At 66.0% G+C, this 25,615-nt stretch overlaps 2 protein-coding genes across 2 annotated transcripts; one reads left to right on the top strand and one right to left on the bottom strand.

Moving 5' to 3' along the window:
• Nucleotides 1-7,632: 7,632 nt before the first annotated feature.
• LOC128828479 (uncharacterized) lies at nt 7,633-17,522 on the top strand. The gene is made up of 15 exons (XM_054013177.1): nt 7,633-7,699; nt 8,359-8,529; nt 8,926-9,027; nt 9,595-9,645; nt 9,999-10,169; nt 10,321-10,397; nt 11,128-11,235; nt 11,695-11,818; nt 12,052-12,130; nt 12,267-12,396; nt 12,541-12,701; nt 13,358-13,757; nt 13,919-14,036; nt 14,087-14,235; nt 16,274-17,522. The coding sequence occupies exons 1-15, from the start codon at nt 7,682-7,684 to the stop codon at nt 17,253-17,255; spliced, it is 2,841 nt and encodes a 946-aa protein (XP_053869152.1). The 5' UTR covers nt 7,633-7,681; the 3' UTR covers nt 17,256-17,522.
• A 342-nt stretch (nt 17,523-17,864) lies between these two features.
• Nucleotides 17,865-23,583, bottom strand: EIF3G (eukaryotic translation initiation factor 3 subunit G). Its single transcript, XM_054012567.1, has 11 exons — nt 23,472-23,583; nt 23,076-23,122; nt 22,428-22,577; nt 22,257-22,345; nt 21,736-21,795; nt 21,190-21,294; nt 20,746-20,935; nt 18,792-18,899; nt 18,381-18,517; nt 18,138-18,244; nt 17,865-17,961 (listed from the first exon to the last, which is right to left on the bottom strand). Exons 1-11 carry the CDS (start codon nt 23,489-23,491, stop codon nt 17,946-17,948), a joined length of 1,029 nt encoding a protein of 342 aa, XP_053868542.1. The 5' UTR covers nt 23,492-23,583; the 3' UTR covers nt 17,865-17,945.
• Nucleotides 23,584-25,615: the final 2,032 nt, after the last annotated feature.

The raw sequence follows: 25,615 nt of genomic DNA, 5'->3' as shown, positions 1-25,615 counted from the left end.
GGGCTGACTGGGTCCGCGTGGGGAGCGCGGCAGCCCCGGGCAGGCAGCATTATTGTCCGGCCTGCGGCGGGGAGGGGGGCGGCGGAATTGGCAAACACAGGAATCCCCAGGTGGTCTCTGAAGATGGGGGCTCCTGGGACCAAAGCCAGGAAGCGAGAGGAGACGCTGACAGCAGGGGGCCGTGAGGGGCCTCCCCGCCCTGGGTACCCCAGAAAGCATGACAGGCACCCAGGATCTGACTGAAGCAGGGATGCCAGGATCCCTGGCGCGCGCTGTGACGGAGCAGGGCGGATTTGACCTGGGAATGGAGCCTGGGAGTTACATTGAGTTACCTGAGCTGTAACCTGAGCCAGGAAGGGGGGTGGGAGAAGTGACACCTGCCCGGGAGAGGAACAAAGGAGAGGAGCAGAGGGGAGGGGGGACAGAGCTGCTGGAGGGTTTTGGGACGTCTTCAGTTTTGGGCTGGGAGGTGCAACGCAGGGAACCCCAAGCTGGGGTCTAAGCTCCCTGCGCTCCCCAAGAGGACCTGATTGGCTGCCAGGTTTGAGCCCCTGGGCTGGTGCTCTCGGGGTGTTCAGTGCCTCCTGAGCGAGACAAGGCCAAGCTGGGGGTTAGCACCCGTGGCCGGGCGACAGCAGGGGCTGCTCTGAGTGCGGGCGTGGCCTGGAGCAGCCCTGGGGACCTCAGGGGAAGCCGAGTGTGGTGGGGCTAAGCCCTGGGGGAGATTCGCCAATCCCCTGGGATGGACAGGGGTGGGGGGGGGGGGCTGGGATGCTGATGAAGGTTGTGCAGCATCTCAGGGCAGGCGGCTGGAGCGTGGGACGTGACCCCTCCGCCCTGGGCGGTCTGGCTGGGAGTGGAGCCCACCCATTCAGCAAAGGGTTAAGGGCCTTGCCAGCAGCACCGAGCTCCTGGGAATGAGGGGAACGGGGGCTTTCCCGGCAGCGGGGCCTGGGGAAGGGGAAGCCCCCCACGGTGCTGTGCCAGAGCTCGGGGTGGGGAGAGCGCGGAGCTGAGTCCAGGGCCCCAACCACCTCATTCCAAAGCAGGGAAGGACACAATCTGCTTTTAATTTCCTGGCCTTTGTAGCCCGGCCAAGACACACGCCGGAGAGCCAGGAGCTGGCCCAGCAGAGCGCGAGGCCAGCCGGGGGGGGCTGGGATCTGTGCAGGGGAGAGCAGAGCGCCTGGGACGGGGGCCTCCGACAGCGACGCTGACAGCCAGGCAGGCTCCCCACGGCGAGGGGACCCGTGCGCTGGGGATCCCTGGCAACGCCGGGCCCGAAGAGGAGACGGCCAGGGCCTGGCCTTGGCTTAGAACTCCGGACATGTGGGTTCTATCCCTGGCCCAGGAAATCAGCCCCCTCTCGGTGCCTTTGTTCCCCTCCAGCCTGGGAGTGGGGCACATTAGGGTTCCCACCGAGGCCCTGCCCCTTCCCCCAAGGCCCCGCCCCCCTCGCTCGCTCTTCTCCCCCTTTTCCCCTCACTGGCTGGATTGTCCGCGCCTCCCCTCGCCCTGCAGTGACCGGCCTTTCGGTGCCTGGTCAGTACATCTGGCCGGACATTAGGGTGGCCAACTTCGTAATCGCACAAAACCGAACACCCCTGCCCTGCCCCCACCCCGCCTGTTCCCTAAGGACCCTACCCCCACCCCTGCCCCTTCTCTAAGGCCCCGCCTCCAGCCCACCCATTCTCTAAGGCCCCGCCCCCAGCCCTGCCCATTCCCTAAGGCCCCGCCCCACCCCTGCCAGTTCTCTAAAGCCCCGCCCCCAGCCCTGCCCATTTCCCTAAGGCCCCGCCCACCCCTGCCGGTTCTCTAAGGCCTCACCTCCACCCCGCCCATTCTCTAAAGCCCTGCCCCAGCCTGCCCCACCCATTATCTAAGGCCCCACCCCCACCCGCTCTCTAAGGCTCCATACCCGCTTGCTCCATCCCGCACCCTAAGTTTCACCGGGCTGGGGCAGGGGGGTTGGATGCGGGGGTCAGGGCTCCGGCTGGGGCTGTGGGCTCTGGGGTGGGGTTGGGGATGAGGGATTTGGGGTGCAGGAGGGGGCTCCAGGCTGGGCCCGAGGGGCTCGGAGTGTGGGAGGGAGTATGGGCTCTGAGTGGGGGGTGTGCTTTGGGGTGGGTCCAGGGATGAGAAGTTTGGGGTGCAGGAGGGGCTGGGGTATTGGAGGGGGGTGCAGGCTCCGGGAGGGAGTTTGAGTGCATGAGGGGACTCTAGGCTGGGGCAGGGGGTTGGGGTGCAAGAGGTGGTTTGGACTGTGGGGTCCCGGTAGCACCTCCCAGAGGCAGCCCCCAGGTCCCTGCAGCCCCTAGGCACATGGTGGTCCCCAGCGAATGGAGACTGCGGAAGGGCACTTGGGGGATAGTCAGTGGGCAGGTGGGGATACACGGTGTGATGCAACAGGGAGCGGGTGGATTTGACCTGGGAATGTTGCAGGGGGGCTACATTGGGGATGGGGGACTTCCCTTGCAGGAAGTTACCTGAGCTGTAACCTGAGCCAGGAGGGGGGGTGGGAGAGGTGACACCTGCCCGGGAGACTGGACAAAGGAGAAGGGAGGGGGGGGAGAGAGCTGCTGCAGGGGTTTTTAGTGTCATTTTGGTGCTGGGTGGTGCAACGCAGGGAACCCCAAGCTGGGGTCTAAGCTCCCTGAACCCCCCAAAAGGACTTGATTGAGGGGTTCTGGTTGTACCTACACGCTCTGTTTTAGCCTGCGTTCCTACTGTCCAATAAACCTCCCGTTTTACCGGCTGGCTGAGAGTCACGCTGAATCCCAGGAAGAGGGATGCAGGGCCCTGACTCCCCCACACTCTGTGACACACGGGATACCTGGGGGTTATGTGTGTGGGGTGCAGAGTATGTCTGTGTCGCGGAGTATTGGGGGACTCAGGGCCCTGCACCCCCGGCTTCCTGCGATTCACCATGACTCTCAGCCAGCCAGTAAAGCAGAAGGTTTATTTGGATGACAGGAATACAGTCCAAGACAGGTCTTGCAGGCACAGACAACAGGGCCCCCCTCAGTTAGGTCCAGCTTGGGGTCCCAGGGCATGCCAGCCCACCCCCCTTTGGGGGGTCAGAGCCATCTCTGCCTCCCAGCCATCTCTCCAGCCTCCTTCTAGCCTGCTTCCAGCACTCTCCTTTTGCGACCCCTCCCACAGCCTTTGTTCAGTTTCCCGGGCTAAGGAGTCACCTCACCTTCAACCCCTTCCTGGGTTCTCATGTTACACACTCAGGTATGCGCCCTCGGGCGCCCTCGGGCAGATCCCATCTTGCAATGCAGACTATCCCAGCACACTCCCCTGTCAGCATTCACAGACCACCGTGAGAACAGGCCCAGTTCGTCACATCTCTCCCCCCTTCGAGACCGAACTGAGCAGGGTCACTTTAGCCAGTGACCCGGGGAAGTTCGAACCTACCCCCGTTCCCATGGATGCCCCCGCATCCCTCCAGTTCCTTGGTGAGAATTACACCAGGCCCCTCCAGTTTCACGCTCCCCCTTAGGTTGGGGTTGCTTGATGGCACTCGCAGTTCGCATGTGGGAAGGTTTATGCGGCCTGCGCCCTTTTCCCACCCCCATACCTCTGGGGCTCCAACTGGGCTGTGGTCTTCTCCCAGCGCTCCAGTCTGGAGGTCTGTGCTTTGGGCTCTCTTGGTTTAGAGCCGCCCTTTTTACCTTGGCCACCCTCCGAAAAGGCTCCTCTATGCTGGGCAAGGGTCCTAAAGCTGTTTTCCCCTTGTCCCAGGCCTTCCTCCCCCTCTGACAGGGGTCACAGGATCCGCAGTACTGTCGGACAGTAACAAAGACCCCAGGCCAGTAAAAGCTCCGTAGCAGCCTCTGCTGGGTACGCCAGGTTCCCTGGTGCCCTGAGAGGGGAATGTCATGGGCCCGGCACAGCAGCTGGCGGCGATACTTCTGGGGTACCACCAGCTGCCTCCTGATCCCCCCTGACTCCATTTTCCCTGGGGGAGCCCATTCTCGGTACAGGAACCCCTTCTCCCACAGGAACCTTTTCCGGCCACCTCGTCCCATGGTCTGTACCGCATTGAGGTCGGCCAGGTCCCTTATCTTCCGCAAGGAGGGATCTCTCTGCAACTCGGCCTGGAACTCAGCAGCTGGGACGGGGATGGCCACCTGCTCTTTCTCGCCCGCTGGGTCCGAAGCTGCAGCCTCCCTGAGCCGCGTCCCTGGGCGTTCCCTCCCCACCAGGTTAGAGTCCCGCGCCTCAGGCAAGGCACCCCCCCCAAGGCCAGGGCGCAGTGCCCCTCGCCGGCTCTGACCGCGGGTCACAACTAAGGCGGTCTGGGGGCTGCTGGGCCAGTCCTCTAGGTCCCCCCCCCATCAACACCTCAGTGGGCAAATGGTGGTGCACTCCCACGTCCTTGGGGCCCTCCTTGGCCCCCCATTTCAGGTGTACCCTCGCTACGGGAACCTTGAATGGGGTCCCGCCCACCCCGGTCAGGGTCAGGAAGGTGTTGGGCACCACCCGATCTGGGGCCACCACCTCGGGCCGGGCCAGTGTCACCTCTGCGCCCGTGTCCCAGTAACCATAAACTTCCTTCCCATCCACCTCCAGGGGAACAAGGCACTCGCTCCGCAGGGACAGCCCCGCGCCAACCCTGTAAACGGAGAACTTTGAATCCGGAGCATCTGGCCCCCCAGAGAAGCTGGCCTGGGGCTCTCCTCCCTCCTTAGCAGGTGGTACTCTGCCAGCCCCCCTTCCCTGGGAATGCTGCCTCTCGCCGGGCTGGGTCTCTACCCAGTCAACCCTCTGTGGGTTCGGCCTGCTCAGTCTGTCCCTGAGCCTGGGGCACTGGGCCCGTATGTGGCCCTTTTGGCCACAGTGGTAGCAGCCCATGTCCCATGGGTCCCCTTGAGTGGGTCGGATGGTCCTGATGCCGGATGTTCCCCTCTGATGGGGTTTTTCTGTATTTTCCCACGGGAAGGTCCCATGGTGACTCTCTCTCTGCGTTGTGGTGGGATTGCTCCTTTGGGACTCCTCCCTGCCACCCCCTGACCGGCTCTTTACAAACTCATCAGCCAGCTGCCCGGCGTGTCGCGGGTTCTCTGGCTTTCTGTCCACCAACCACAGCCTCAGGTCGGATGGGCACCGCTCATACAGTTGCTCCAGTACCAGCAGTTTAATCAGGTCCTCCTTCGTCTGGGCCCCACCAGCCCACTTGCTGGCGTATCTTTCCATGCGGGCGGCTAGTTGCAGATATGAGATCTCAGGGGTTTTATCTTGACTCCGGAACCTTTCCCGGTACATCTCAGGAGTCAGCCCAAACTCTCGTAGCAGGGCCTTTTTGAATAGTTCGTAGTCCCCTTTCTCTGCCTCTCCCAGTTGGCGGTACAATGCCACGGATTTGGAGTCCAGTAAGGGGGTAAGGACCCGGAGTCTGTCCGCGGGATCCACCCGGTGCAGCTCGCAGGCCGTCTCAAAGGCCTCCAGGAAGTCATCCATGTCCTCCCCCTCCTTGTATGGGGCCATGATGCACTTATCAAAGCTCCGTGCAGTCCTGGGTCCCCCCTCACTCACTGCAGCCGGGGGTTCGCTGCCCTTCAATCTCGCCAGTTCCAGGTCATGCTGACGCTGTCTCTCATTCTCCTGTCTCTGTCTCTCATTCTCCTCCCGTTCCTGCTGACGCTCTCTCTCTTCACGCTGATGCTGTCTCTCTTTCTCCTCCCGTTCATGCTGTCTCTGTTGTTCACGATCCTCCAGCTCTCTCAGTTTTAGCTCTTTCTCCCATTCCAGCCAATTCCGCTCCCCGGATGCCGAACGTCGCCGGGAGGATCCTCTGCTGGCCGGCGAGCTTCGCCGGGGGGACCCCCTGCTGGCCGGGGGGGCCACGGCGCCTTCGGTATTTGCTGGGCTCCTCCCCACCCTTCCCCTAGGCATAGGAAGGAGGGGTCTCGGGACGCCCTCAGCAGCCGGCTGACCACTCCCAGCTGGGACAGACACTGGTGCCTGCGCTGCATTGGCCAGGCTGCTTCCCTGAGACACAGGGATCAGTTCATTCGCGCGATCTTCTGCCTCCAGCTGGGCAATGAGCTGTTCTTTGGTGAGCCTCCCAATGCGCAGCCGCCTCTGCTTGCACAGCTCCACCAGGTCGCTCTTAAGCCGCTTGGCATACATCTTCCTGCTGGCCACTCACCGGCCTGTGTGCTCACAGCTCCCCACAGTTCCCAGGGGGCCCCCTAGTGTGCCAGCCCTTCTCGAGGTCACCACCTCTCTGCCAGGGTTGAGCTGCAGACTCCTCCGCCCCTGGGCCCACTCTCTGCGATCCCCTCGGGGGACCCTGTTACTGCAAAAGTCCTTCTCGCTGGTCACACACTCCCAGGGGTAATAACCGTCTCTCTCTCACTCTTCAGCGCGCCTGGTCCCCGTCAATCCCCCTTCGTTTTACTGCTCCCCAGTCACTTACTGCAGGAAGCGCCGTCCACGGGGTACAGTAGATCCCACCGCTGCCACCAGTTGTCGCGGAGTATTGGGGGACTCAGGGCCCTGCACCCCCGGCTTCCTGCGATTCACCATGACTCTCAGCCAGCCAGTAAAGCAGAACGTTTATTTGGATGACAGGAATACAGTCCAAGACAGGTCTTGCAGGCACAGACAACAGGGCCCCCCTCAGTTAGGTCCAGCTTGGGGTCCCAGGGCATGCCAGCCCACCCCCCTTTGGGGGGTCAGAGCCATCTCTGCCTCCCAGCCATCTCTCCAGCCTCCTTCTAGCCTGCTTCCAGCACTCTCCTTTTGCGACCCCTCCCACAGCCTTTGTTCAGTTTCCCGGGCTAAGGAGTCACCTCACCTTCAACCCCTTCCTGGGTTCTCATGTTACACACTCAGGTATGCGCCCTCGGGCAGATCCCATCTTGCAATGCAGACTATCCCAGCACACTCCCCTGTCAGCATTCACAGACCACCGTGAGAACAGGCCCAGTTCGTCACAGTCTGGAGCACAGGGGGGTGTATGGGGTACAGGGGACACAGGGGGTAGGTGTGTGGGACACAGTGTATGTCTGGGGCACAGGGGGGTGTATGGGATACAGGGGGTTAGGTGTGTGGGGCACAGCGGGGGTGTATGGGATACAGGGAGTACAGGGATTAGGTGTGTGGGGCACAGTGTATGTCTGGGGCACGGGGATGTATGGGATACAGGGTGTACAGGGGGTAGGTGTGTGGGGTGCAGTGAATGGGGGGCACAGGAGGCACAGGGTTTTAGGTGTGTGGGGTGCAGAGTATTTGTCGGGCATAGAGGGGCACAGGGGGGTTTAGGGGATACGGGGGCATCAGGGGTAGGTTTGTGGGGCGCAGTGTATGTGTGGGGCACAGGTGGGTGTAGGGGATACAGGGGGTAGGTGTGTGGGGTGCAGTGTATCGGGGGGCAGAGGGGGCACAGGGTTTTTAGGTGTGTGGGGCGCAGTGTATGTGTGGGGCACAGGTGGGTGTAGGGGATACAGGGGCAGGTGTGTGTGGGGCACGGGGGGGGCGGTGTGTGAGGGGCACGGGGGATACATGGGGGGTGGGGCACAGGCCGGTCAGCCCCGCCCCCTTCAGCTACCGGAAGCGCCCGGACCCTTTAGAGGGCGGGACCGGCCGGAAGTGCCCGGCGCGCTGGGGCTGCTGCACGGGCTGGGCCGGAAGTGCCGTGTCCACGTGGGGAGGCGGCGGCGGCGGCAGCATGGGGCGCGAGGGCAAGGTGCGGGGGGGTCTGGGCCCGTGCGGGGGAGGGGAGCACGGGGGGGGGGGTCCCAGGGGTTGGGGGGGAGGGGAGCTGGGGTCCCAGGCGGAGCTGGGGGTCCCAGGCCGGTGTGAGGGTGGGGGGAACGTGGGGGGTGCTGGACGTGGGGGGGGCAGGATGTGGGGGGAGGGGAGATGGGGGTTCCAGGGGGGGTGTGATGGTGGGGGGAACAGGGTGTCGGGGGAGGGGAGATGGGGGTCCCAGGGGATGTGAGGGTGGGGGGAACATGGGGGTGCTGGAGGTGGGGGGGAGGGGAGATGGGGGGGTCCCAGGGGATGTGAGGGTGGGGGGAACATGGGGGTGCTGGAGGTGGGGGGGAGGGGAGATGGGGGGGTCCCAGGGGATGTGATGGTGGGGGGAACAGGGGGGTGCTGGAGGTGGGGGGGGCAGGATGTGGGGGGAGGGGAGATGGGGGTTCCAGGGGGGGTGTGATGGTGGGGGGAACAGGGGGGTGCTGGAGGTGGGGGGAACAGGGTGTCGGGGGAGGGGAGATGGGGGTCCCAGGGGATGTGAGGGTGGGGGGAACATGGGGGGTGCTGGACGTGGGGGGGGAGGGGAGATGGGGGTCCCAGCTGGACGTGGGGGGCGCTGCTGACCCCCTGCCGCCTCCCCCGCAGACCAAGAACCAGAAGCGGGCGCGGGCGGCCGCCCAGCAGCGGGCCCAGGAGCAGTTCGCCTCCGTCCCTCACTCCTTCGTCTTCCACCGCGGGCGCGTGGGCCGGAGCCTGCAGCAGCTCATCCTGGACGTGCGGCGGGTGATGGAGCCGTTCACAGCCAGCACCCTGCAGGTGAGCCCCCGCGGCCAGCCGCCCGCCCCCCCCCCCCACGCCCAGGGGTCCCGGGCCCCGCGGCCGGCCGCCCCCCCCCCCATGCCCAGGGGTCCCGGCCGCGCCCCCCCCCCCCACGCCCAGGGGTCCCGGCCCCTGCTGCTGGGTGCTGCAAAGCCTGCGGGTCCACGGAGGCCGGGCTTTGAATTCAATGTCGCGCGGGCAGGACTCCTGGGTTCTGTCCCGGCACCAGGAGGGCCGCGGGGTCTAGTGAGTTAGAGGGGGTGGGGTGGGAGTCAGGACGCCGGGGTTCTCTCCTGGCTCTGGGCGGGGAGTACAGTCTCTGGGAACACCCCTTTTCAGGCCACAGGCCCCGGGGTGAGTGTGGCGGGTAGCGTGACACTTGCTGTCTTCCAGGTACGGAAGAAGAACTCGCTGAAGGATTTTGTGGCGGTGGCGGGGCCCCTGGGCGTGACGCACTTCCTGGTCTTCACCAAATCCCCCACCAACGTCAACTTTGTAAGTGGTATGGTGGGGGCTGGGGGGATTTGGGAGAGCCTGTGGGGCTGGGGGGGAAATACTCAGTCCCCCGGCTCCGTGCCTGGTCAGGCTAGAACAGCTCCCTGGGTTCAGGAAGGGGCAGGCCTCTCCCCATGGCTGGGAGGAGTCTTGCTGGGGCCTTTGCTGATTGCTTGAGCCTTTGTTCCTGCCACCATCTTCCCCTACAGACTGGTCCGGAGCACAGGGCCGGCGCTCAGGGCCGGCGCTGTCCGGCATTGCCCTGAGCTGGGGTGCAGGGAGGCGTGTGCCTAGGTGGGTGCCCGCCTTTCTAGTCCCACTGACGTTCCTTCCCCTGGGGTCTCCTAGGGGCTCTGCCTCGGATGCAGCTGATGAAGCAAATGTTACTGAGCTCGCTCTGTGATTTCAGTTCCAAAGTAAACGCACTGATGTATCCGCCCCGCTTGGCAGAGCGAGACGTGCAGACCCGGGCAGCCTGCTCGGCACTGCGCCTGGCACCGCACTGGTGGGTGGGTGCTGTGGTGCTGACCTTACCCTGACTCCTGTGTGTGTCTGTCTCTCCCGCAGAAACTCGTCCGTCTCCCGGGAGGCCCAACACTGACCTTCAAAGTCACACAGGTGGGCTGGGCTGGGGATCCGGAGCTGCCCCCACCCCTGTTAGTTTGGGATTAGCACGGGCCAGTTATTCCTGCGTCCTTAACTCCCAGGCCAACTAAACGTGTGTGGGTTGTGGGTGTCCAGGTCTGTCCCTGGCCACGGAGGTCTGAGCTGGGCCTGTGTAACTCTGCGGGGGAGAGTAAGGGGGTGCTACCCGCACAGCGATCACGCTGCTGCCCTGGCTCCACCGTGCGCTGCTGAGCACAAGCTGGGGCTGCCAAGGGTGACGCCCCCTCCCCGGCCCAGCTATGCAGCACAGAGCCCCCCTTACCTCTCGCCAGCGCCCCGACCCCCTGCTCTGCTCCGCCCTCCAGTACTCGCTCATCAAGGACGTGGTGTCCTCCCTGAAGCGCCACCGCATGCACGAGCAGCAGTTCACGCACCACCCGCTGCTGGTGCTCAACAACTTCGGCCTGCAGCAGATGCACATCAAGCTGATGGCCACCATGTTCCAGAACATGTTCCCCTCCATCAACGTGCACAAGGTGGGTGTGCGGGGGGAGGGGGCGCTGTGGGGCCCCCCAGCCTGTGCTGCAGGAAGCATGGGGTTCCCTGGGGGCTGGCCGGGGTGGGGGGAACCCCCGCTGGGGCTGGTGCTCGTCTCTGGTGCTCACGGCCGTGCGGCTCTGCCCCCAGGTCAACCTCAACGCCATCAAGAGGTGCCTGCTGATCAGCTACAACTCGGACTCCCAGCTTCTGGACTTCCGGCACTAGTAAGGGTCTGCGCTGGGGACGGGCGGCGGTCGGGGCCGTGCACCGCGGGGCACCGAGGGAGATGGACTGGGCTGTGTGAGAGGGGAAGGGGGGCTCCGTCTCGGCAGGCGACCCCTACGGCTCTGCCTGGCTGGATGCTGGTGATGAGGGTATAGTCTGCTGATGGCTCGGTGATTTCATCCTCCAGTAAACGCTCTGAGGCATCCAGGGGGAGGGAACCGGGGGGGATCGTAGCCAGACAGACAGACACACGCTAGCAGCTTGCTGTCTTTGAGCAGCTCCTTCTTCCCGGCTGTCACCTGAATCCCTGGCGGCTCAGAGCACCAGGCGCAGAACCTGACCCCGACCGGCTCCCTTTGGCACGTCCACACGGGGCTCGGCCCCTTCCCAGGACAGACCCTGTCCCAGCAGCGGGGGAGAGCAGGGTGTGCGGGGGTGGGCTGTGCTTCTTGCTCCGCTGGCTGCACGGCCTGACCGGGAGCAGCTGTGGAGCGCTGGGTTCGAATCACGTTGCAGTTCCCCCGGCACGGTTTCCCACCGTCTGTTCCCTGCCATTGCCAGGCTCGCCCGGCTGGCAGACCTGCTAAGCTGGTCAGTCCCGTCTGCCCTTCCTGAGCCCCTTCTGGTGCCCGGAGCTGGGTCCTTCTCGGCCCCTCCTGCTCCCAGAGTCCCCCTGCCCACTGAGCTGGGTGACCTGGTGCATGACCCCTCCCGTCTCCTCTCCCCCAGCAGCCTGAAGGTGGTGCCTGTGGGGGCGAGCAAAGGCCTCAAGAAGCTGCTGCAGGAGAAATTCCCCAACATGAGCCGGCTGGAGGACATCAGTGAGCTGCTGGCCAAGTGAGCGCGGGGGCCGGGCCGGGCTGGGCTGGGGAGGTGGCAGTGCAGGGCCAGGATCTGAGACACTGCAGCGCCTGGCGGGTCAGTCAGCCCTGCCCACCACTCCCACGGGCAGGTCGCCCTGCGTCGCCCGTTGTCTGTGCCCCTGAGCTTGGGAACCAGGAGCTCGGTGCCTGGCGCTTGGGGAGTTGCCCACGGGGCATGGAGCTGGGGAGAGGCTGCACTTGTACAGTGGAGCAGAGATTGGCTTAGAGCGGGGGTGGGGGGCTGGGAGCCCGGACTCCTGGGTTCTGTCCCCAGCTCTGGGAGAGGGTGGGGGCTGGTGGTTGGAGCAGGGGTGGGGCTGGGAGCCAGGACTCCTGGGGTCTCTCCCTGGCTCTGGGAGGGGGTGGGTGCTGGTGGGTCAGTGCAGGGCTCTGCCAGGTTGTGTCCTGTGACGGGCCGGGTTTTCCCCCGTAGGGACATTAACCTGTCGGAGAGCGAGGCCGAGCAGGACGGGACCCACAATATCCTGGAGCTGCCCCAGGCATACGCGGGCCGGGGGAACATGAAGGCCCAGCAGAGCGCTGTGCGTCTCACTGAGGTGTGTGCTGCCCCCAGGGGCAGGGGGCGGGGCCAGTTGGCACGGTGTGATGACAACAGAGACCTTGATAGCACCATGATCTTCAAAGTAAACGTTCTGATCCGGCCACGGGGCTGCGTGGGAGGCCGGGGGGGCTCCACACCCCCTGCCTGCTCCGCCGGGGCTCCCAGCTGTGACCAGGCAGGGGCCTGGGGCCTGCCCTTGTCTGATGGATTCTGTCGCCTCCCTCGCAGATCGGGCCCCGAATGACCCTGCAGCTCATCAAGGTGGAGGAAGGATTGAACCAGGGCAACGTGCTCTACCACAGCTTCAGTAAGTGCCCGGCCGGCGCCCATCGTCCCCCTCCGGGTCTACCAGGCCCCACGTCACTCCCGTTCTCTGCCAGTGAGTGGCGAGTTCGAATCCGTGGGCTCTGTCCCCACTGAGCCCCTCCCCTCTTCCCCCCCAGTTCTCAAGACGGAGGAGGAGCTCCGGGCGGCCCTGGCCAGGAAGGAGGAGCGGCTGCAGCTGAAGGCAGAGCGGCGCCGCAGGCAGGAGGCCGATGTGCAGCGCAAGAAGGAGCAGCGGGAGGCCCACAGGTGAGCGGGAGGCCCCCCCATCCCTGTCCTGTCTGGGGGCAGCAGCAGCTGGCCGGGTTGGTGGTGGGCTTGAGGGAGAGGAGCCTGGTGCATGCTGGGAGTTGTAGTCCCCTCGGGGGCTGACGTTGGTGCTTTGGGGTGCAGGAAGCAGAGCCTGGCCGGGATCAGGAGGAAGCAGCAGCAGGGGGAGGATGGTGACAGTGGAGCCGAGGATCCTGGGATGCCGGCGGACCAGGACCTGGCCAACCAATCAGACGACGACGCAGAATATTACCGGCAGGAAGTGGGCGAGGAGCCCGACGCAGGTGAGTCGTGACCCCAGACGAGCTGGCCTGGGCCTGCTCCCAGCCCAGGGGACGGGGGGGAGCCGGGGTCCCCGAGTCTCCACGCCGGGTGCAGCTGATGATGTGAATCTTCCTGAGCGTGTTCTGTGAGTTCAGTTCAAAGTAAACGCACTGATGCACCTGGCAGAGCCCTGTCCCCTGTCACGCTGGGTCTAGCCCCCCGGCTCCAGCGCAGCCCCCGCAGAGCCCCGTCCCCTGTCACGCTGGGTCTAGCCTCCCACCCCCGGCTCCAGCACAGCCCCCGGCAGAGCCTTGTCACGCGGCCTGAGCTGGGTCTAGCTCCCTCCACCCCCCGCGCTGGGTCTAGCCCCCCCGCCTGCGCAGTGCCTTGCGGCTGGTGTAGCTGGAATTGAAGCCTAGTTTTGGGGATGGGGGGGGTCCCATCTTCAGCCAGCTCTGCCTTCTGAGCCCCCTGGTGCTCGGGGAGGGGGGGAAATCCCTTGGTGGGTGGTTCTGGTAACGCACCCTGGGGCCATCTTGAGGCACCGGGCCATCACCCACCCACTGGGCACCGGGGCTGCATCTCCCCTGTCCTATGGGACCCTATTCCCTACCCACGGGGACCTGCCTGTCCTGGATCCTGACTCTCTACTCCCTGGTTCTCCCCCCATCTCTAGATCTGTTCCCCAAAAGCACCAAGAGGAAACACGGGCCCCTGCGCTCCCCCCAGCCCAGCAAGAGACTCAGAACCAGCCCGCCTGGGGAGCAGCCTGCCAGCCACAAGGCGAAGCACAGGAGACCCCCTGGCCAGCCGCAGAGGGGCGGGCGCAGCCCCAGGCAGCAGAGGGAGCTTGGGAACTCTCAGAGGCCTGGCCAGCAGAAGGACCCACGGAGCCCTAAGGGCCGCGGGCAGCAGCGAGGAGCACGGAGTCCAAAGCCGAAAGGACCCAGGCATCCGGCGCAGCAGGGAACCAAGCGAGGCCCTAGGCTCAAAGGGCCGGGGAAGCCAGGGCTGCGGAGGAAGCAGGCAGCCCGGGGGCAGGGGGGGCGCCAGAGGCCCCGGGCCCCCAAGAAGGGGCAGCACTAGCCCCCCCCAGGACATCTGCCTTATTCATAGACTGGGGGAACGGGGGTGGGGGCTGGCTGTTCAATAGATCACTCTGCATTGCTCTCTGGTCTGTGTGCTGGTGCTCTGTGTGTGGGGGGAGGGGGTGCCCTGCCCTCCCCTCCCCTCCCAGCCAGGTCCCGTGTGGCCCCTGCTCAGGCACGGCCAGTGGTGCTGGCTGGGTGCTGCCAGCCTCTGAGCTGCGCTGGGGGCAGGATGGGATCTCTGGGCGGTTCCCGCCCTTCCCCGATGTGGCGGAAGGCTGGAGGCTGAGGCGCGGGCTGCCAGGGCAGGGTGCTAGGCCCTCCCACCACCCTCGGGCTGGGGGGGAAGGGGTGGAGCAGCGTCTTCAGGCTGCAGCCAGCTGCCAGCAGGAAGGAACACCCTGCTACTGCTTCCCTCTCCAGCCTGCGGCGGGTCCTGCTGCCCCCGGGCGCAGCGCAGTGCCAGGTGAGGGCGGCTGGGGGGGCATTTCTGGGCGTTCTCAGGCCAGGGGGCCATGCTGCACTGAATGCTGGGGGGTTGGGCGGGCAACGCCATGGCTTGCCGCTCTCCCGGAGGGGCTGCAGCTGCTGCGGGCCCCTGGAGCAGCATCGCCAGTCCATGGCGTGGGTGGTTCTGGCCCTAGAGCTGCCAAGGGCAGAGCGGGTTGGGGGGGGTGGGAAGAGCTGAGCCCCCTGTGCTGCGTGGGGGCAGGGTGAGTGACCAGCTGTGGGGATGGGGGGAGCTGAGCTGGGGGCGGCCGGCAGGGGGAGGAGACACCTCACAGGCTCAGCATCGTGGGGGGCGGCTGTCCCCAGAGCTGGCCGTGCAGCAGCCAGGGGTTGGGGGCACCGGCTCCCAGGGGTGGGGGGAGCAGTTGTGGCTCTGGGGCAGGGAGCAGGCCCAGGGAAGCACATGGTGGGGAGAAGGTTCTACCATAAGAGTGGCTCTGCCCTGGGGGGGGTGGGGGGCAGTGGTGACTGAGCTGGGCCCAGCCCCTCACAGCCAGGCATGGGCAGACCCCCCCGGCTTAAACCCCTGTTGGAAATGGGCAGTGAAGACCATGGGGCCGGGGCAGCGCTGCTCCCAGTACAGTAACTCCTCACTTACAGTCCTCCCGGTTAACGTTGCTGAGCCGTTAGGGAACGTGCTCGTTTGGCAGCCGCCTGCTTTGTCCACTGCCCGTTGGACTGAGCTGGTGGGGGCTTAGAACCAGTGTGGGCCGGCTCCCCTAAGTCCCCTGGGCAATAGCCGCCCAGCAGGCTACCAATTGCCGGCAGTTCCTCCCCCCACTGCCCTGTGCTGCTCCTGGGAGCCTCCTGCTTGCTCTAGCCCCTCACTTCCCCCCTTCCTCCTGTAATGTCAGGGTGTCCCTCTCCCCCTTCTGCACCCCGCTTACCCCATTTCCATAGGGGGGGGGACAGAGGGAGCTTCCAGGCAGCAGCAGCTGTCTCCGCAAGCTGCTCTAATAAGGCAGTGGGGTCAGCTACTTCAAGGGGAAATGTGCATCTCCCGCTCTCAGGCCTGGCTACGCTCAAACCTTCAAAGTGCTGCCGCGGGAGCCCTTTGAAGTGCGTGTGGTCGCGCTCTCGCAGCGCTGCAGGTACTCCACCTCCCCCAGGGGATTAGCTCCCAGCGCTGGGGCAGGCTCCCCGCGTACACTGGTGCTTGACAGCGCTGAAACTTGCGGCGCTCGGGGGCGTTTTTTCACACCCCCTGAGCAAGAAAGTTGCAGCGCTGTAAAGCACCAGTGTAGCCATAGCCTCAGACACACCCGGTGTCTCTGCGATGCTGCCCTGTAGAGCGAGGCTCCATTAACAACAACGTGTTAACCCTTGAGGGCTCAGCCGAGTGCTAGTTCATCATTTAGCAGCAAGGCATTCCCTGGGAAATATCCCACCCTCTGACTCCACCACCTCAACCAAGCTTCACAGTCATCATCGCTCTGTCCCACTATTAAATGGTTTGTTTAAAACGTATACGGTATGTGTGTATATATATATATAGTCTTTTGTCTGGTGAAAAAAAATTGCCTGGAACCCAACCCCCCATTTGCATTAATTCTTATGTGGCAATTGGATTTGCTTAACATCGTTTTGCTTAAAGTCGCATTTTTCAGGAACAGAACTATGGAGTGAGGAGTTACTGTAGCCAGCTGCAGCCTGGGGGGTTCCTCAGGGATGTTCACCTGCAGCAGGGCAGGGGGGGGAACATGATGTATGGGGCTGGCCATGGCCGCTCACTGGGTGCACCATGTGGTCAGTCCCAGGCCCTCGTCAACCTGCACTGGCTGCCCAGAGGTCCTGGCTGGGCCCCTCCAGCAGCCCCACGCAGGGAACAGACCTGCCAGCACAGCCTGTTCTCACCAACCAGCGTGTGAAAGTCCACCCCTCCCTGCCTAGGCGGAGACCCTGCAGCCACCTCAGCATCCGGCCTGCAGGGGTGAGCTCAGCCCCCAGGCGCAGGCAGGGAACCTCTAACCCAGCCCCCCCTTCCTTTGCCCCAGGATGAGTGCTACAGGTGCTGAGGGGCCGGGGGCCTGCAATGTTTCCTTCAGTAAGTTCCAGGAGCACATGTGGCCAGTGGTGACGGTGGAGTTCTTCCTGGCCTTCGCCGGCAACGCCTTCGCCATCTACCGCTTCGTGGCGCGTGAGCGCACCTGGCACACGGGCATCGTGTATTCCTTCAACCTGGCCGTCAGCGACCTGCTCTACGCCCTCTCCCTGCCCTTCCTGGCCGCCTACTACTACCCGCCCAAGCACTGGCGCTACGGCCTGGCCCTCTGCAAGCTCGAGCGCTTCCTCTTCAGCTGCAACCTGTACGGCAGCATCTTCTTCCTCACCTGCATCAGCCTGAACCGCTACCTGGGCATCGTGCACCCGCTGCTGGTGCACGGCCGGCTGGAGCCGCGCCACGCCAAGCTGCTGAGCGGCGCCGGCTGGCTGCTGGTAGCCGGCCTCTCCGCCCCCACCCTGCACTTCTCGGAGCTGCAGCCCAGGGGGAACTGCACCGAGTGCATGGGCAGCGCCACGGACGAGCAACTGCCCCGCTACCTGCCCTACAGCCTCTTCCTGGCGGCCTTCGGCTGCGGGCTGCCCTTCCTGCTCACGCTCTTCTCCTACGCGGCCATCCTCTGCACCGTCTGCCGCAACCCCCACATCACACGGCTGGAGAAGCGCAAGGTGGGGAGGCTGGTGAGCGTGGGGGTGGCCCTCTACGCTGTCTCCTACCTGCCCTACCACACCCTGCGCAACCTCAACCTGCACCTGCGGCAGCAGTGTCTGCTGGGCAAGGCGCCGAACTACCAGCACGCGCTGTTCGTCCACTCCGCCTACCAGCTCAGCAAAATCCTGGTCACCCTCAACATCTGCGCCCACCCGCTGCTCTACGGCGCCCTGGCCGACAGCATGCGGGGCTGGTGCAGGGCCCCCCGCGGGCAGGACAGGGGCCAGCCCTCAGAGAACATGGAGCTCAAGGCCTGTGGCTGACACCGGGGATGGAACCAGCCTCCCCCCACACTTTGTGCTGCCAGCACACAGGACTGGCTCTCCCCCCCGCAGCCCAGGCCAGACCACGCAGGGGGTAACAGCAGCTGCTCCGGCTGCCTGCCCCAAACTCTGGGGGGCAGCTCCTCCCTCCTCAGCTAGACGCCAACCCCCCTCTGAGCCCCTCAGCGAGTGGGGCTTGTGACACCCCCGTTACCGCAGCAGGGGCTGGGCTCCTGCGAGATCGGCCATTAAAGCAGAGTCAGCCGGCTGCGGTGTCCTGTCGCTCTCTTACAGCATCCGCAAGCCCCTGCGCAGGCTGGAAGCGGGAGCAGAGCTCAGAGCCGCCTGGTTCCTGGGCCTGTCACCACGGCCCCCGCAGCACAGCAGGGCCGTGAGCCCCCCCATGCGCTGCGACTGCGCCCGTCACATGGCCCCACGGCGCTGGGACGCTGGAGGCTGAGTCAGCCCCCGCTCCCGCCAGCCGCATTGCGTAACATGGAGCTCGCTGCCGCCAGCCCCCACAACCCCCAACTTCCTGCCCGGCTGAGAGATGTGCAGGGGGGCCGGCCCGGCGCAGGCGGGGGAGGAAGTGAGACCGCCACACGCCCGGCTGGGATGAACCTTTATTAACAACCAGGTCTCCCAACAGCATCAGCCGTTCCTGGTGCAGCAGCAGGCAGGGTGTCGGCCTCAGTTGGTGGAGGGTCTGTGTGGGGAAGAGGGGGGTTAGAATGGGAATGAAGCCGGGGATCGGCTCTACCCTCCCCCTCCCCACGCTCCAACCCACCCCCCGCCCCACATGGGACAGCAGCCAGAGAGCAGCCCAAGGGGGGGCAGCCACAAGGGGACCCCCCCCGCATCTGCCCCAGGCCTGGCACTCACTTGGCCCATTCCACGTTGAGGATGAGGTGGTCATAGCCAAAGCCGGAGACACCAGCGATGGCGCGGGCGGCATCCTCGCGCCGGTGGAAGCTGATGAAGGCGAAGCCCTGGGGGAGGAAGCAGGTGGTGAGAGCAGGGTGGGGGCTCACTCCAGTCCCTGGGACCCCCAGAAAGAAGGGGGGGTTGTGGGACAGTGCCTGGCATGGCCTGGTTCTCCCCGCCCCCTCCCCCCCAAGGCCTCACCTTGGACTGCCCCGTGGTCTTGTCCTTGGCCAGGTAGATCCTGGAGATGGAGCCGAAGGGGCGGAACAGCTCCTGCAGGTCGGTCTCCCGCGTGTCCTCCGACAGGTTGGTGACCCGGATGGTGGCGTTGTCATCGGCTGGCGAGAGAGGGGCGGGTCAGGGCAGCCAGCAGCATGGCGCTGCCAGAGCCCTGGGGATCCCAAGCTGGGTGAGCGGGGAACAGTCCAGCGTGAGTCACACGCACCCTGCAGGAGGTGCCGTCAGCCCACTGCACGTGGGGAAACCGAGGCACGGAGCTGGGGAAGCACCGTGAGTCCAGGCTGCCCTCCAGGCTAGTGGCGATAAGTGGAAAGGCCGCTGGTCTGCAGCTCAGCCCTGCCCCTGTGGTGGGCGCCAGGCCCCAGCACTTACCCCGGCGGTTGGGCTGCATGGACTCCCCGCGGCGGCTGGCTCCGTCACGCAGGCTGGGCGGGACATACTTCCCCGTCTTGCTCTGCTGGGCCTGCACCGGCTCCGGTTCTGGGAGAGCAGGAACACAGGGCTTTGAGCAGTGCCCGGATCCCACCCATCCCCCACCTCCAGGGACCTACCCTCCCCTCAGCCCCCACTGGGGAGCCCCCGCTGCGCCCGCTCCCCGGGGACCTGCCTGCCCCTCAGCCCCCACTGGGGAGCCCCCGCTGCAGCCCCTCCCCATAGCCATCACTGGGGAGCCCCCGCTGCACCCCCTCCCCATAGCCATCACTGGGGAGCCCCCGCTGCAGCCCCTCCCCATAGCCATCACTGGGGAGCCCCCACTGCACCCCCTCCCCATAGCCATCACTGGGGAGCCCCCGCTGCGCCCGCTCCCCGGGGACCTGCCTGCCCCTCAGCCCCCACTGGGAAGCCCCCGCTGCACCCCTCCCCCCCGGGACCTGCCTTCCCCTCAGCCCCCACTGGGTGGCCCTGCTCTGCACACACACACATCCCCCGTGACCCTAAGAGCCTTTAAGCCAGTTGGCAGAGGAGCAGCCAAACGGTATCTGTAAGCTCTACAATCCCCAGCGACCCGCTGGCTGGTCGGGCTGCATGTGACCAATTGTGCGCACTGAAAAGACATTCTTAAAATCTCCCACAGAGGCAGCGGATCGACCTGCCTGCCCAAGGCCAAGGGACGGGCACTGCCCTGTCTGCAGGGACCAGGCTAACAAGTGGAGGAGGAAGTGCCATAGCTCGCTGACAAGCAAAGGACAAAGGACAACAGAAAGACATTTGCATCTAAGGCAATCAAAGTGATCACGCCAGCGGAGAGGGCAAAGGGACCTGAGCTTGGCGCCTGCCCCCAAAGAACAAGCAGCCGGCAGAGGGGCTTTGCCTGGGTTCACTTTGCAGAGGTTTTCGGGATGATGGAAGGGGACAAGCGGGGCCACTCAGTATTCACCCGAGGGGACAAGGGGTCAGCACCCTCTGGCTCCGCAGCCCCTGGGTGGCAGGGAATGTTTCCTGGCAGGCACTGGCAGAGCAGGGAGTTTGCTGGAGGCAGGCGGGCCAGGGCAGAGCCTACGCTCCAGCAGACGGGTAACATGGGGCTTCTGGGTATGGGCTCCCCGAGGAGAGCGGCACAGCGCCGCAGCAGGATTTACGCACCGGGGGCTGGCCGGGGCTCACACTTCAAGCATTGGCAGACGAGATTTGTAAGTGACTCAGAGCGAGACGCCTGGGAAGAGGCAGAGCTGGCCTCAGCTTGGGGGTTTCTGTTGATTTTGGGTGAGGCAGCAGAACGAAAAAGGATAGAAACGAGCAGCAGCAAAACGGCCACGAAGTAGGAGCTGGCCAGAAGGGGCTGCACAGAGGAGGCGGGGCACTGAAAGGAGCGCGGAGAGGGGGAGGCAGGAAACAGCGGCCCACCAGCGACTCATGGCCTGAAAGCAGCAGCAGCCCGGGGGGAAGGAAAGGCAGCCAGGCTAAACGAGGGGGCACAGCTCCCAGGTTTTTCCTATCCCCACAGTGGGCCCTGCACACCCAGGCGGGGGGGTTCGAAGAATCCCTCACCTCTTCTGAGCCTGTGAATCGAGCACAAGCGAGTCCCCACGCTGGGCGACCCATTGGGCGCGGACAGGCTTTGAAATACGCGCCTGAGCAGAACCCGCCAAAGCGCCAGCTGAGTCAGAGCGGGTGTAGGGCGGGCGATTTAATCAAGAGACAGGTAAAGGGGCACAGTCACGCCCCCGCTGCACCTCCCTCCCCCACTGCATCCCCCTCAGCCTCCATTGGGCAGCCCCTGCTGCTCCCCCCGCCCATCCCCCACTGTACTCCCGGGCTCCCACCTGCCCTGTTCACCCCCCGTGCAGTGACCCTGCCCTGCCCAGGGCCATGGGGCCGCCCGCACCTCCTGGAAGCTTCTCCTTCTCGCCCGTGGACAGGCCCAGCTGCTCAGCCAGCTCCTTCTGCATAGGGCCCAGCGTGTCCTTGTAGGGGCAGCGCGTCGTCCAGTGGTCGCCCTTGCAGATCCGGCACGACACGATCTTCTGCCCCTTCAGCTTGTTCATGGGGTCCTCCTCCTCCTGGCAGTTCAGGTCCTGCAGCAGATGGGGCCGCGCCGTCAGCCCCCGGGAGACCTCCCCACTGGGAGTGGGAGCCCCAACCCTCCACTGCGGCTCCCCCATCCCCCCACCCCAAAGCCGGCGAGCCAAGGCTCCCCTCCCCATCCCAGAGTAGCCCAGTTCCACCCGCTGGGCAGACGGACCCTGCCTGGTCCCCTTGAGATCCCATTAGCCACCCAGAGACCTACTTTACCCCCCCCCGTCCCCCGGTTAGCCCAGCCCCCACTCACCTCCTTGCTGGTGATGAAGGTCATGAAGACGTCATCGCTCACCGTGGTCGTGGCCACATTGGGGCCCGGAGCATCAAACTCAGAGTTGCCGAATTTCTTCCAATTCTGGGGGAGAGCCAATGATCACACCGGGTGTTGGGGAGCTGAGGGGATAATGGGGACATGCTCCCACCCCCCCCCCCCACGTCCCTGGGCCTTGCCCCCTCTAGCAGGACACGACACCAACTGCCCCGCAGGTGTGGGAGCCCCAGCGTGGCCAGCCCCTAGTAGCCCCAGGAAAGCCCCACTGGCTCTGACCCCTTGCCCGGGCTCAGCAGCCCCCGTTGCCCAGCAGAGGGCTAATGCAGCGTGAGGGCAAGGGGTTCCCAGGAGAGCCGTGGGGATGGGAGGAGGGACTGGCAGCGAGATGAGGGAGGAAGCAGAACCCTGGGGTGAGCTGGCAGAGCTGGGAAGATGCACAGACATCTGCTAAGCCACCCCCAAGGCAAACGGCCCCTGCGGATTAACCCCTCGTGGCCCTGCTATCCCAGCGCTGAGCCCACTCACCTTCCGCCGTGCCACAGCCTTGGAGGCCTTCCTGGTCTCAATTCGGAAGGTGCGGATGATCTGCAGAGGAACGACAGTGCCAGTTGCTGAGTGCCATGGGGGCAGGCGGGGTCACGGCGTGCCAAGGGGAGCGGTGCTGACGCTGGGCCCGCAACCAGATGCTCCAGTTGGAGACAAGCTTGGCTGCTTCGCTCCGGCTTCTGACCGCCATCTGCCCCACCTGCATTCCAATGGGGCTGGAACACCGCACATGGGGGATTCCTAGTGGGGCCGGTCCTTGCAATTAGGAGAAAGTGGAGGGAAGGGAAAAGCAAACCAAGCCACCCAGTCAGGGGAGCTCCACTGCTCAGAATGTACGGTCCTGCCCCGGGAAGGGGCTGTGGGGAGTGATCCAGCCCCAGGACGGGAACAGGCTGGCTCGGACACAGTGGATTTCGCAGCGGGGGCTGGGGAGGATTCCAGCCTGGAGCCCGGTGCACCATGGGGCCCGCTGGCGCCCGCTCCCCAGCCCCACCACTCACCTTCACCTTGCGCCCATCCTCCTCCTCCCGGTACTCGGTGATGGTTTTGATGTTCCCGTTGATGAGCTCTTTTGGGGATGGGAGGGGACCTGCAGAGGGAAGGGGGGAGGCTGGTGAGACAGCTGCGTGACCGGGTGTTCATGGTGTGGAGTCCTGCGCCCCGGCTCTTACCTCCTTTCAGCAGCTCAACATCTGCGCTAAGGTCCCCGCTCAGGGGGGTGTCCTTCAGCCCCCCGCTCAGGGGGGTGTCCTTCAGCCCCCCGCTCAGGGGAAGGTCTTTCAGGGGGAGGTCCTTCAGCAGCTCGCTGGTGATGCATTTGTCTGGAGAGGGGAAGCAGCTGTTATGCCTCTGCGAGGTCTCAGAGCTGAGCTAACGATGGGGGTGGAGGACCAGGAATGAAGCCCCCCGGGCTGGGGATTGGAGAGGCTGCACTGCCATCCTGCAGCAGAGCCCCTGGTGCCCCCGAGGGGCTGCACGGGCGGGAATCTCACGTCCCAACAGGCCGTGGGGGCCCCATGGGGAATCGCCCGGTCCCCCACGAGGGCGGCCCAAGGAGCAGAGCTGCCCTGGGGGGCAGGGGGAAGCCCCCTGCGCAGGCTCTGACCCGGCACTCGTCCCCACAGCATCTCCATGTAACCAGCAATGCGTCTAACCCTCCCCCACCCCCCCACACACGGGTTAAACCAATGTGCGGCAGGGGTGGGGCGAGGGCTCTGGGGATGAGGGGTTTGGGGTGGGGGCTTCCTGGGGGCTTCGGCAGGGAGACCGGACTCCCCCCAGCTCTCGCGGCAGCGGGGGGGGGGGGGGGAGCTTCTCACCGTCATCTCCCTCCTCCTCCACCTGGTCGGCCCAGCTGGGCTTCGAGCTGCGGAGACAGAGAGTCAGAGGCCGCCGGCCCCGGGCCCCCCCCGTTCTCCCCCCGCCCCCCCGGGCCCCCCCGTTCTCCCCCCTCACCGCGCCCCCCCCGGGCCCCCCCCGCCCCCAAATCCCGCCCCCCCCGGGCCCCCCCCGTTCTCCCCCCGCCCCCCCGGCCCCCCCCGTTCTCCCCCCTCACCGCGCCCCCCCCGGGCCCCCCCGTTCTCCCCCCGCCCCCAAATCCCGCCCCCCCCGTTCTCCCCCCGCCCCCCCGGGCCCCCCGTTCTCCCCCCGCCCCCCCCGGGGCCCCCCTTCTCACCCCGCCCCCCCCGGGCCCCCCCGAGCCCCGCCCCCCTCACTCGTAGTCCCCCGTCGGCATCGCGGCGACGGTGGCGCCTCACGCAGCAGGACTCGGCCTCGCTGGCTCGCGCAGACCGGAAGCGGAAGGGCGCGCGGGGCAGCGAGTCCCGGGCTAGAGCGTCCCCGGAAGCCGGGCCCAGCGAGCCGCCGGGAGGCCGGAAGGGGAATCGCAGCGCGGCCGCGAGGCGTCACGGGAGTGGCGGGCCCAATGGCGCGCGGTGCATGCTGGGAGCGCTGTGGCCGCGATGCACGGCGGGAGCCGCGGCGCCTGCTGGGACATGGAGTCCCATGGCCCCCTAGCTCGGTACCAGGGCGCGCTGCATGCTGGGAGCCGCCCCTGGCCGGGGGGGAGGGGGAGCCGCACTGCATGCTGGGAGCACAGCTGGGGGGGAGGGGGAGCCGCACTGCATGCTGGGAGCACAGCTGGGGGGGGAGGGGGAGCCGCACTGCATGCTGGGAGCACAGCTGGGGGGGGAGGGGGAGCCGCACTGCATGCTGGGAGTCGCATCTGGCCGGGGTGGGGGGCGCACTGCATGCTGGGAGCACAGTGGGGGGGGGGGCGCACTGCATGCTGGGAGCACAGCTGGGGGGGGAGGGGGAGCCGCACTGCATGCTGGGAGCACAGCTGGGGGGGGAGGGGGAGCCGCACTGCATGCTGGGAGTCGCACCTGTAGGGTTACCGTATTTCAACACTGAAAAAAGAGGCCACTCCACGGGGCCCCTCCCCGCCCCCTCCCCCCTTCCAACCCCTTCCCCAAAGCCCCCGCCCCCAACTCTGCCCCCCCCCGAGCACCCCACATTCCCCCTCCTCCCTCCCGCTCTCAGCTTGGTTGGGGGTTGCTAAGTGCTTCCCTGCTCCCCACTCGCCCCGCAGCCCCCGACCCCTGCACCCCCCCACCTGCCCTGCTCCCCCCTTGCCCTGCTCCCTCCGACCCCTGCAACCCCTGCACCCCCCCACCTGCCCTGCACCCCCCTTGCCCTGCTCCCTCCAACCCCTGCAGCCTCTGCGCCCCCCGCCTGCCCTGCTCCCCACTCGCCCTCCGCAGCCTCTGCGCCCCCCACCTGCCCTGCTCCCCACTCGACCCCCGCAGCCTCTGCGCCCCCCGCCTGCCCTGCTCCCCACTCGCCCTCCGCAGCCTCTGCGCCCCCCACCTGCCCTGCTCCCCACTCGCCCTGCAGCCTCTGCACCCCCCTTGCCCTGCTCCCCCCTGACCCCTGCAGCCTCTGCACCCCCCACCTGCCCTGCTCCCCTGCTCACCCCGCAGCCTGTGCCTGGTGGGGGCTTCGGACGCTCAGTGGCGACCAGGGCAGCCCGGGTCCCTGCAGCCCCGGCACACGCCGCACTCCCCGCCCCGCGCCACAGCCTCCTTCCTGCCGCCGCCGAGCACGTTCCCCACTGGAAACAACTCCCACGGCGCCGGGGCCACAGGAAGGGTCCCTCAGTGGCTGGGGGGTCCCCACCCGCGAGGGAAGCCCGAGCCGCTGGCCGGGCTTGGCTGGGGTGCGCGGTCTGTCCGGCTGCCGGGGCAGCAGCAGCCGCCCCTCCACTACCTTCCTCCCACCCGAGCTCGCTACAATGTAGCCGGGCGGCTGGGCTGCACTGCGGACCCGGTGGGTCGTGCTGGGACCGGATGGACCCTGGCTTATGCCTCCCTATTTCCCCGGACATATCCGGCTTTTTGAAAATCCCCCCCAGACGGGGATTTGAGCACCAAAAAGCCGGACATGTCCGGGGAAATCCGGATGTATGGTAACCCTATGCACCTGGCTGGGGGGAGGGGGAGCCACACTGCATGCTGGGAGCACAGCTGAGGCACCCCCTGCTGCTCTCAGCCCCCCGGGCTCCCAGTGGAACTGGGGCGACAGCCCCGGGAAAGGGCTCCGGGCGGGATCCTGCTGGGGTTGCCAACTGCGTCTGGACTGTTCCTGGAGGTTCCATCCCCTGATACTCATTAATTCCTGGAGAGCCCAGGACAATCCTGGAGGGTTGGCAGCCCTGGATCCAGCCTCAACCATGGGGCACGTGGCTCTGGTGCCCCCTCGCCGGGGCCATAGGGGCACAGGCTAGGGGTGCTGGAGCCGAGCCCAGGCCCGAGGCAGAGCCTGCGCCACAGGCGTCATTGCACCAGGCCCCGTCGCCCAC

Source organism: Malaclemys terrapin, chromosome 23, assembly GCF_027887155.1.
Source record: "Malaclemys terrapin pileata isolate rMalTer1 chromosome 23, rMalTer1.hap1, whole genome shotgun sequence".
NCBI lineage: Eukaryota > Metazoa > Chordata > Testudines > Emydidae > Malaclemys > Malaclemys terrapin.
Note: the sequence above shows the minus strand (reverse complement) of the source record. Positions and strands in the feature narration are given on the sequence as shown.

What these genes read in the sequence shown, in the direction of transcription:
- EIF3G (XM_054012567.1), bottom strand. Translation starts at nt 23,491, where the DNA reads ATGCCGACGGGGGACTACGA. An exon ending in GGAGGAGGAGGGAGATGACG is followed by an intron (nt 22,578 to 23,075) that starts GTGAGAAGCTCC and finishes TCCCCTCTCCAG; the next exon opens with ACAAATGCATCACCAGCGAG. An exon ending in AGGATGGGCGCAAGGTGAAG is followed by an intron (nt 21,796 to 22,256) that starts GTGAGTGGTGGG and finishes GTTCCTCTGCAG; the next exon opens with ATCATCCGCACCTTCCGAAT.
- LOC128828479 (XM_054013177.1), top strand. An exon ending in TGACCTTCAAAGTCACACAG is followed by an intron (nt 9,646 to 9,998) that starts GTGGGCTGGGCT and finishes TCCGCCCTCCAG; the next exon opens with TACTCGCTCATCAAGGACGT. An exon ending in CCCCGGGCCCCCAAGAAGGG is followed by an intron (nt 13,758 to 13,918) that starts GCAGCACTAGCC and finishes CTCCCCTCCCAG; the next exon opens with CCAGGTCCCGTGTGGCCCCT.